General features: G+C 49.4%; 1 protein-coding gene across 1 annotated transcript in view; it reads left to right on the forward strand.

The window, feature by feature from the left end:
- The first annotated feature begins 9,848 nt into the window (after window positions 1-9,848).
- The window catches only part of LOC115066833 (claudin-13-like), a 2,900-nt gene continuing 1,165 nt past the window's right edge, over window positions 9,849-11,583 (forward strand). Inside the window, exons 1-2 of the mRNA XM_029553665.1 lie at window positions 9,849-10,082; window positions 10,152-10,415. Coding sequence (XP_029409525.1) covers window positions 9,849-10,082; window positions 10,152-10,415 — 498 coding nt within the window. The remainder of the gene's footprint in view (window positions 10,083-10,151; window positions 10,416-11,583) is intronic.

An 11,583-nucleotide genomic window follows, 5' to 3' on the forward strand; every position in this document is an offset into this window, starting at 1 on the left:
TATCCACCAATTATTAAGGAGGAAATTTTTATGCTTTGAAGAATTACTTTTTTTTTAATTTTTAAAAAAATTAATTAATTTATTTTTACACCCACTTCCCAGATAGCACCCTCCCATAGCCTCCCTCCCCCCACTAGAGCCCTTATACTCTGATATCCCCACTGTCTCCTTTTTATTCAGTCCAGGACCCCAGCCCAGGCTATGGATCCCCCCATATGCAGGGTGGGTCTTCCCACTTCAGTTAACACAAGCCAAAAAATTCCTTAAAGACATGGCCAAAGATTTGTTTCCAGTGATTTGAATTCCATCAAGTTGACAAGCCTAGCCATCACAGGAGGTGTGGCCCTGCAGGGAATCCGCTGTGCCCTGATGCTCACCATCAGCACTTCATTGGAAGGTCCCTGTGTGGAATAGAGGTGGCTGACGTCCTATTTCTTTTTTTTTAGATCTAAGAGCCCCTCGAGGCCAGTTCTCCATGATGAACCTTGGGTGGTATGAGGCCTGTTACAGACTTGGCCAGAAACCAGATCCCAGTGAGTATATGGTTTGGGGGAGTCCAGTCCTGGGCTGATGTCAGACCCTGGCCTAGTGAGAGGTGTCACTGAGCATGGGGATGGAGTTTGGGCAGGTAAGGGAGCTTTTTCAATGCAAAAATGGCGAGGGTGGCCTTGGGTTATCTGTTTGGGTGGATAGTAGGGGCTTCCAGGGCTGGGCAGAGGCTCCTGGCACAGGCAGCAAAGGCTGAGGTGGTGGAAGCTGCTTCCCCAGCAGCACTGGGCTGCCAATCAAACCTCAGTGATGGAGGTGTTCAGTGTATGAACCATGACTCCCTGTAACTGGTGATCCCTTGAAATGTGGCTAGACTTTGGGGGAATATGTACACGTTTATAAGCATGCACATGTGTGCAGACAACACATTAAAAAAAAAAACAAATAGCTGGGCGTGGTGGTGCATGCCTGTAGTCCCAGCACTTGGGAGGCAGATGCAGGCGGATCTCTGGGAGTTCAAGGACCGCCTGGTCTACATAGTGAGTTCCAGGACAGCTGGGGCTACAGGGAGACCCTGTCTCAAAAAGACCAAAAAAAAAAAGAAATAGAGGAATCTTGTCAGGGGAGGCTCCAGGTCCTGTAGCTCCTCCCTGTGCCCCACCCTCTGCCAGAGGGCATATGCCCATGTCAACTACTGTGAGCACACTTGATGACAACATCTGAATCTACGGAGAAACTTGTTGATGTCAGCTGCGTTGGAACTTCTCCACTTCAGGGGGAACAGCTCTCTGTGGACTCCTCAAACATCCATCCTTAGCCCTTGGAATCCTGAAGATCCTGAGCTGGATCCCCACTATCTTCCCTTCCTGCCTCCGGCAGATTCTGAGTAACGACTTGCTAGGAACGTCAACCAGTCAGCCTCTCTGTGGCTACTCTGAGCTGGCTGTGTGCCATTGTGAGCTGAGGGCTCTTTCCTTAGGAAGGTGGTGAGGGTGATCTTAGAGTGTCACATGGCTGGGGAAGGACCTTCAGGGGTGGGTAGAGTTTTGTGGCCCATGGTGCAGAGACTGAGGTGGTGGTGGTGACATCAGGTCTGGGCTTCATCTGCCTGGAGCTGCTAAGTTGTCCCTCTGGTGATGGAGGTCTATGTCATCTGTCCCATTCAATGTGTGAGGCATTCTGGCATGACTGCTGAACACTTGACATGAGGCTAGTGTTTGGGGGAACTGATTTTTTCTCCTTTATTTTCTTTTCTGTGCTGCTTAAATTTTATTTATTCAGATTTTTTTTTTTTTGGTCTTTTTGAGACCGGGTCTCTCTGTAGCCCCAGCTGGCCTGGAACTCACTATGTAGACCAGGCTGGCCTTGAACTCACTGAGATCTGCCTGCCTCTGCCTGCCAAGTGCCGGGATTAAAGGCATGCATGTGCCACCACTCCCGGCTAATTTTATTTATTATTTTAATTTTATGTGTATGGGAGTTTTCCCATGTATATGTAAGTTATGCCTGTGTGTAATGTCCACAAGGCCAAAGAAGGTATGGGATCCCCTGGAACTGGTGTTAGAGATGGTTGTTAGCCACTGTCTAGGTGCTGGGACCTGAACCCTGGTTGCCTCCAAGAGTAGCCAGTGTTCTTAATCACTTAAGACATCTCTCCAGTCCTAGACTTTTTATTCTTAATTTAAAAAATTCATTTGAGAATCTTATGTAGCTGAGCCCAACCTTGAACACTCTATGTGGGAGGATGACCTTGAATGTCTCATCCTTCTGTCTCCAACTCCGGAGTTCTGGGATCACAGGTATGTCCTACTACAGGAGTTTCTATGGTGCTGGGGATGGACTCTGTGTTTCCTGAATGCCAGGCAGACACCCACCTACTGAGCCACATCCCCAGCTGCTCCAAGGGTCTCTCTGATGGCTGATTTTGAGCTCTGGAGAAAGGTCAGGCTGGGACAGGTGAGGGGACTGAGCATCACTGTGTCCTCAAGGCAGCTGTCAACAGCAGGCTGTGCTGAGTGGGGGAGAGGGATGAGGTGTGACAGGATCTAGAGTGAGGACCCCCAGGGCTTTAGCCAGTCAGAAGTGCAACACCTGGAGCCTGGAGGAAACCACAGTCAGGACGATGCCAAGAAGTGTGTGGGGCGGCCAGCACAGCTCCTTATTTCAAAAGAGCAATGAAGAGATTGGAGTCTGGATTCATAGTCATGGAGGGTCCCTGCATATGTGTGGTCCACTGCTGGCCATTAGAGTGTAGACAGACATAGAGTACTGTTGTTCAGAACTGGACCCAAAAATCTCATAGATGATGCTCCCTGGAGACGGCTCCATCCTCCCAAGACAGAGTGTGGACAACAGTGAAGACCTCTGTGATGCAAAATGATTGCATGGGGCAGGTCCTCCCAACACCTTCCCATAACCTACGAGAACAAGGAAAAATAAAATCTCACTGTGTAATTATGGAGATTTGTGGAATAAATTACTATGAAAGTTATAAAAGTAACTGTATGCAAGATTGCTTATTTCCTTCCCTTCCTTCCTTCCTTCCTTCCTTCCTTCCTTCCTTCCTTCCTTCCTTCCTTCCTTCCTTCCTTCCTTCCTTCTTTCCACTTTTTCTTTTTGTTTTAAGACATGGTCTTGTATATCCCAGGCTGTCCTCATATTTACTCTATAGCCCATGAAGACTTCTGAACCTCATGCCTTTACCTTCCCATGCTGGGATTACAGCATGTGCTACCAGGCCTAGTGCATGCATTTTTAGGGATGTAACCCAGGGCTTCATGCGTGCTAGACGAACGTTATACCTACAGAGATACCTCCCAAGTACCCCCTCTGTTAGAAAATGTAAGATGGGATTGAGCAGGCCGATGTGAAAGATGAGAGACGACAAGGAGAACTTGTGTTGGCCTGGCCAGTGTGGACAGGGAGCTGATGTGAGAGGGGCCTGATTCTGTCTCCTTATATTCAGACTCAGGCCAGTAAGTGAGAGAGCGATCAGGAGCAGATTCTTTATTAAGAACAGGGAAGGTGGCTGGTGACAGTTTCTCTGTGAGATTTGAAACTCTGCACTTAGGGACAGTTGGTGGGCTGATTATAAGAGTTGGGGGATTGGGAAAGGGAGGGTTGGGGGTAGGGTGATTTTCATAGTACAGTGTAAATGCTGGTCACGTGGTTTGGAAGTTTGAGACAATAGGAGCTGTTATTGTTTTCCAGATAACACAGTCTCTGGCTTGGGGGCTTTACAGTTTTTGGGTTGGAAATTAGCTGGGATCTGAGGATTACCTGAGGTTTACTCAACCCAGTATGGGGCCCTTTGAAAGTTAGCCCAGGGCCCTTGGAAGGCAGGCATCTATCCTTCACTCTCTCTTTTTCTCTCCCCTCTTTCTTTCTTGGTGCCATTCAGCTTTGTACCCAAGGCTTCCTTTATCTAGGGACGCAATCAATGTGTACCAAGCTCCACTAGAGCCCCACACCATATTCTTTTCTAAAGTACTTCTAAATTTTTTTCACATGCGTTCTCACTGTGTAGCCTTGACTGGCCTGGAACTATGTAGACCAGGCTGGTCTAGAACACACAGAGATCCAACTGCCTCTGCCTCCTCAGTGCTGGGATTAGAGGTATGGCCACTGCATGTGACTCTCAGAGAACTTTTTTTGAGAAATGTTGCAATTTGTGGGGAAACCCAGATTTCAGAGGCCAACATCCACACTATACACCCGAATCCGTCCAGGTCCATAGGTGTGAGGTGAGTATGTGGGGCACACGATCGGGTTACATGGTAAAGGACAAGATGGTGTACGGAGGGTCTTAAAGCAGGGGGATGTTCAGGTCCAGAGTGGTCAACAGATACTGGGTGCAGTGGTCCATGGGCTCAGTGATGCCCTCAGGGACCCAGGCTTGTCACTGTTACTCTGCTGTCTTCTGTTACTAGACCTTGGTCTTCATTCTGTCACCTCATCATGGCTGGGACACCTGCACAGGTCAAAGAGGAAGGCATTGGTCACAGTAGTGCACACCTGTGATCTCACACTGGGGAGGTGGGGGAAGAAGATCTGGGGTTCAAAGGTGACCTGGGTTCTGTGAGTTTGCTTTTCAATAGTGAAGGAAGAATGAGAAGGACAGAGGCCTGACAATGTGAATCTGGTCCATGTGACAGACACCTTCCTAAGCCATCTGCTTCGTCCCATTGATCAGAAGAAGGACTTGTGTCCCAACCTGGCCAGTGTTGACAGGGAGCTGATGTGAGAGGGGCTTGATTCTGTCTCCTCATATTCCCACTCAGGCCCATAAGTAAGTGAGGATCAGGAAGGATCTTCTCTGTCTCCCTCTGTCTCTGTCTCTCTCTCTGTGTCTCTCTCTGTCTCTCTCTCTCTGTGTCTCTCTCTGTCTCTCTCTCTCCTTTTTAAAAATTTATTGATTCTTGCCGGGTGTGGAGATGCATGCCTTTAATCCCAGCACTCTGGAGGCAGAGGCAGGCAGATCTCTGTGAGTTCAAGGCCAGCCTGGTCTACATAGTGAGTTCTAGGACAGCTGGGGCTACAGGGAGACCCTGTCTCAAAAAAGACTAAAAAACACAAAAATTTATTTATTCTTATTTTTTGAGAGAAGCTCTCATTTAGCTCAGGCTGCCCTGTAACTTGCTATATAGCAGAGGATGACTTTGAATTCCTGGTCCTCCTGCTTCCTCCTCCCAAGTGCTAAAAATACAGACGTGCACCACAACTCCTGGTTTATGTGGTGCTGGGGAAGGAACCCGGGCCCTGTGTACAGGCTAGGGAGGATTCTACCAACCCAGCTCCATTCCCAGCCTTTTTGTTTTATGTTTGTTGGTTTTGGTGCAAAGGCCTCCCTGCAGCCCTAATTGGCCTGAAACTCACTATATAGATCAGGCTTGTCTGGATCTGGCAAGAGCTCTGTCTGACTCTGTCTTTAGAGTGCTGGGACTAGAGGTGTGTGCCACCAGGTTCGATTCCCAGCACCTACACTGTTGCTAGCAACTGTTGGTTTCCTCAGTTCCAGGGGATTCAATGCCCTCTTCTGGTTTGTGCAGGCTTTGCACGACATGGTGTTGCAGTTTCATCTGAGTAGGCAAAACACTCAGACACATAAAATAAAGATAAATAGGCACTGGAGAGATGGCTCAGTGGTTAAGAACACTGACTTTTCTTATAGAACCTGGGTTCAAATCCCAGCACCCACATGGCAGCTAACAACTGTCCGTAGCTCCAGTCCCAGGGGATCTGATAGCCTCTTCCAACCTCTGTGGGCATTGCACGACATGGGTGCACTTACCTACATGCAGACATAACACTCATACACATAAAATAAAAATAATAAATAAAATATTTAAAAAAATAAATTAATTAATCAAAGAATTCTTTTAAAGTTTATTTTTACTTTATCTGTCTGAGTGTTTTGCCTGCATGGATATAAGCGTACCATGTATGTACAGTGTGGGTGGAGACCAGAAGAAGGTGTCAGATCACCTGGAAACGGTGTTAAGGATGGTTGTCAGCCACCATATGCGTTCTAGTACTGAACTTGGGTCCTCTGGAAGAGCAGCAGTGTTCTTAAGTGCTGAGCCATCTCTCCAGCCCCACCTCCTTATTTTGAGAGTCAGGATCAGTATTATCCTTCCATCTCTGCCTCCCCAGTGACGTGTAATGTGCAGGGTACATTACCAGGTCCACCTTTCCTTATAGATATTTTTTCAATATAGACAGGGTTTTGAGTATGACATCAGAGGTCACACATATGGTGCATGAACATACACATGAGCATGTACACATACCCGTTTACAAGCACTCATATATCTTCACATACAAACACTAAAAAAGGAGGGAAGGAAGGAAGAAAAAAGAAAGAAAGAAAGAAAGACCACCCAGGGATGTGATGAGGGGAGCCCTGGGGCCTGCAGCTCCTCCCTCTGCCCCACCCTCTGCCAGCTCCTCACACACTCAATCTATCTAACCAGATGCCCATGTCAACCACTGTGGTCACACCTGCTGGCAAGGACTTCTGACTCTGCAGAGATACTTGTTACTGTTGGTGATGTATCTGACTGACTGACTGAGTCTCAGCATCACAAGAGGAGGCTTTCTGTGAACAACTCCAAAGTCCATCTTCAGGCCTTGGAATCCTGCAGATCCTGAGCCTGGTCCCCACCATCTTCCCATCCTGAATCCAAGAGACTCTGAGGCACGGCTTTCCTGAAAATGATATTGGTCAGCATCATTGTGGTCGTGCTGGGCTGGCTGAGCACCGTGATGAGCTGTGGGCTGCCCATGTGGAGGGTGATGAAATTTCCAGAAGATGAGATGGGCCAAGCTGTCAGCATGTGGGAGGGCCTGTGGAGCATGTGCCACGTTGAAGGACTGGCCCACATGCAGTGCGCGGCATACCACTCTCTGGTAGCAGTGCCAGTGGGTCTGCAGGTGTCTCGGGCTCTCATCATCTGCATCGTCACAACTTCACTGGGTTTGCTGCCTCTGTTGGTCTTGTCTTTGCTGCTCTTTTGTTTTCGGATCCTGGAAGGACTGTTTATTTCAGCATTGTGGCTCGGGATGGACAGGTGGGTGTGTGGCATCTTCCTGGGTTCTGGCCTGATGATGATGGTGTCTATGTCTTTGGCAACCTACAACTTCATTCAAGGTTTCTCCAACCCATTTTTGGGCTCCAGTCAGGAAACAGACATGGGAGCCTCAGTCTACCTAGGCTGGGTCGGCACAGTGCTAATTCTTCTGGGAGGAATTCTGCTGTGGAGAGACAGGCCAGATTTCTGTGCCTGCCCCTGTTTCACAAAGGACTCTGCTGAGCGCTCTACCCCAGCCAGCAGTGCGTGAGCTGGGCCACTCTCTACTGTTTGAGTTTGTTCATCCTTAACTGAGCTCAGATCATCCTGTGACCTCATTAAGTAGCTGTTACCTTTGGAATGAAGCAGTCCCTCCTGGAGGTTGGAGGAAGGATCTGGAAACTTCCAAGACTCAATAGGCCCTTCCCCAGGTTCTAGAAGCTGGAAACTCTTGCTGGGGTAGGGAGATAAGACTCTTTCATGTAGCTACAAGTTTTGAGGAGGACCCCAGGGCTGCAGTATCCCTGAGTGTCACACATTCTGGGTGGCTCTTGGTGATGCAGCCACCTGAATCATTCATGTGCCTGGAAGTGAACAGAATAAACTCACTGGTTCTTCAAGACAGACTTAGATGCAATAATTTCTTTCCTCTGTAGTTTCTCTATTTAGGGAGACTAGAAACAGACTAAAAGGAACTAAAAGTGACCCCAGTATGATAATGCCAGGGCTGCTGGCTGTGGGTGGATGGGCAGGAAGACACTGAGGCAGCAGGTGCCAACCTGGCCCAATTTGACACATTCCTAGGGTCTTCTCGTCACCCCTCACCTTTGAAATTAGTCATAGCCTGTCGTCCTTGTGTCTCTGCCCCTTGCTTGCAGAAGATAATGCTGAGTGTTGATAACCACTTGCTCCTGGCTGGCAGTCGCTTCAATACCACATATGCCAAGCTAGGAGGATCCAGCCTGGCTGAGTTCATTTAGATGCCATCTCTGTGTGTGCCACTGTGTGTCCGTGTATGTGTCCATGTATCTGTGTGTGTGTGTGTGTGTGTGTGTGTGTGTGTTGAGGTGTGTGTACGTGGAGGCTCAAGATCAATGCCAGGTGTGGTTCTCAATCACCTCCACCTGTTTTCTGAGACAGGGCCTCCCTGGAGCACACTGGTTGGGGTGTGGGGGTGTGCTGGCTGGACCTCGGTTTCAGGGATCCTCCTGTCTGCTCCCCCTAGCGCTGGGATTACAGTTGTAGGCTTCCACACTCCCTTTTACATAGGTGTTGGATACCTGATCTCAGGCCCTCCCACATATGTGGCAGGTTCTTTACCAGCTGAGCCTCCCACTTAGCTCCCTCAGGTACAACACTGACCTTGGAATACAAGAGTCCTCATGGGCTTCTGCCCAGTGCTCCCTCCTCTTCCTCTTATTTGGTTCCCGCTAAATAAACCTCTTTTGTGAAATCACTGTCTGGGTGCTGTTGGAGCAGGGCTGGAAAGCACCATCACCCCTCTCCCTGAGCTGTTCTGAACTGTGTGTGAGGAGCGGGGAGGCTGTGTGTGGAAGGGCAGGAGTGGCTGTTCCTGTGTCTTGGTGATTCCTATGAACCAGGGCTCTTTGTTACTTTTCTCAGGACTGACAAAACAGCTGATAGAAGCTACTGAAGCCAGGAAGGGGGTGTTTATGTTGCCTCATGGTTCCAGGGTGCAGTCCATCACGGTGGGAAGGCATGCCGGCAGGAGCCTGAGGTGGCTGCTCACATCTCACTCACAGTCCGGAAGCAGAGGGAGATGAATGCTGGTGCTCAGCTCACTTTCTCCTTTGTGTTCCATCCAGGACCCTCAGCCATGGTGTCCTTCTTTCCACAGTTAGAGCGGGCCTTCTGACCTCAATCAACCCAATTTAGAAGCTCTCTCAGACATGCCCAGAGGCTTGTTTCAAAGGTGATTTTCAATCCTGTTAAGTTGACAAGATTAGCCATCACCCTGGGTATGTTACTGCAGGGTAGTTAGCTGTCCCCAAGCACACCCAGCATCAACAGTTGATGGAAGGTCTTTGTGGGCCAGAGATGACTGGTGTTCCATTTTTGTATGGTGGCATCAGATCCTCCTAGGGCCCATACCAGAGAATGGACTGGGAGTGTGTGTGGTGTCACCTCCTATGCAGGACCCTGACCAGCTAGTCTCATCAAACTGGTGAGCCCCAGGCCAACAAGAGACCCTGTCTGAAAGGAGGTGGACAGGGTTTTGATGAGGACATCCGAGGTGGTCCTGTGGCCTCACAGTCATGCACACAAGCGTGCATCTACACACACATGGGCATGTACACATATCCCTGTTTACAAGCACTCATGTATTTGTGAATACAAACATTAAGAGGAAGAAAGAAAGAGAGAGAGAGAAAGAAAAAAAGAAAGAAAGAAAGAAAGAAAGGCAGGCCACCCAGGGATGTGGTGAGGGGAGGCCCTGGGGCCTGCAGGTCCTCCCTCTGCCCTCAGTCTATCTTGCCAGATGCCCTTCTCAACCTTTATGGTCACACCTGCAGGCATGGACATCTGACTCTGCAGAGATACTTCTTGGTGTTGGCAGTTGTCTCTGACTTACTGAGTGTTTCTCAGCCTTGCAAGAAGAGGCTTTCTGTGGACAATGCCAAAGTCCATCTTCAGGTCTTAGAATCCTGCAGATCCTGAGCTTGGGCCCCACCATCTTCCAGTCCTGAATCCAAGAGATTCTGAGCCATGGCTCTGCAGAAACCAATAATGGTCAGCATCATTGTGGTCATGCTGGGCTGACTGAACACCATGGTGAGCTGTGGGCTGCCCATGTGCAGGGTGACAAAATTTCCAGAAGGTGACATGGGTCAAGCTGTCAGCATGTGGAAGGGCCTGTGGAGCATGTGCTACGTTGAAAGCCTGGGAGATAAGGAGTGCACAGCATACCACTCTCCTATAGCAGGGCCAGTGGGTCTGCAGGTGTTTCAGGTTCTCATGATCACCTGCGTCGTCACAACTTCGCTGGATTTCCTGCTTCTTTTGGTCTTGGGTTGACTATGCTTAGTTTCTTGGAGTCTAGAAAGGATGTTCGGTCAATTGTTTTTGTCCAAGACAGAAACGTGGGTATGTGTCATCTTCCTGGGTTCTGGTCTGATGATGGTGTCTGTGTCCTTGGCAACCCACAACTTCATCCATGGCTTCTCCAATCTACTCCTGGGTTCCAGAGATGGGAGCCTGGCTCTATATAGGCTGGGTCAGCTCCTGCTAATTCTTCTGGGAGGGGCCTTGCTGTGGAAGATTGCCCAGCTAACTGTGCTCTCCCCTGTTCCACAAAGGACTCTGCTGAGCCCTGTGCCCCAGCCAACAGTGCATGGGGTAAGCCACTCTCTGCCTTTTGGGTTTGTTCATTCTCGACTGAGTTCAGATTGTCTTGTGACCTTATTCAGCAGTTGTTTCCTTTGGAATGAAGCAGTCCCTCCTGGAGAGAGGGAACAGGACTCTTAAAAGACTCAACAGAGACCCCTCACTAGATTCTAGAAGTAGGAAACTCTTGCTGGGGTAGGGAGAGAAGACTCATTCATGGGGCATCTGCAAGTTGTGCAGAGGACCCCAGGGATCCAAAGTCCATAGGTGTCACCCATTTGGGTGACTTCTTGGTAATGCAGTTGCCTGAACTCTCCATCCTCTTGTAAGTGACCTCAATAAAATCATTGGTTCACCAAGCTGGACTTGAATAGAATTATTTCATGGTGTGTAGTTACCCTCTGTATCTGGGATGACTAAAAACAGGCTAATAGGAACAGAGTAGACTCCAGGATGTTCACACCAGGGCTTCCAGGTGTACAGGGATGGGCAAACAGGGACTGAGCCAACCAGTGCCACTCCTGGCCTACTCTGACCCCTTCCCAAAGGTCTTCTGTTACCTGGCTCAACTCTGAAATTCCTCATAGCCTGTGGTTTTGGCACCTCTGCCACTTGCCTGCAGAAGATAAGCTTGGGTGTTGATAACTACTTACTCCTGGCTGGGAGTCACAACAGTATGGGGAGACTGCGCTCTCTCTGGGCTCTCTGTGGGCGCAGGGTGCACAGGGTGCACAGGGCGCGCAGGCTTTTTCCCGGCGGCTGCTTTGGGTCCCGTCTCTGGTGCTGGCAGCTTCCTCTGCTACTGAAGCATTGTTCAGCCGAAATCCCATCTCTATTTCACCCGTGTACCCTTCCTCAGGATGTGAGGCTCCTGGCCACTGAGCCATGCAGGGAAGGGGTACGGAGACGGCGAAAGCTAGTGTGTCCGTGGGTCGGTAACGGAGAGTGCTGCCCTCCGGGGGATCAGGTCGCCAGTACACAAGACTCAAGGCTCAGCTTTATTCTCTCTGGGACCCAATCTCTGGGACCCAGTCTCTGACCCAATCTCCCACTATTAAGAGAAGGCTAGGATATTTTATACCATGGGGGTAGTGGTAAAAGCTTTGGCTGTTAGATGCTTTGTGAGGCATTGTATTTACATGTGGAAGTGGATTTCTGCCACACTGCTAGACTGCTGGCC

Source organism: Nannospalax galili, unplaced genomic scaffold, assembly GCF_000622305.1.
Source record: "Nannospalax galili isolate Female #2095 unplaced genomic scaffold, S.galili_v1.0 scaffold644, whole genome shotgun sequence".
NCBI classification, from domain to species: domain Eukaryota; kingdom Metazoa; phylum Chordata; class Mammalia; order Rodentia; family Spalacidae; genus Nannospalax; species Nannospalax galili.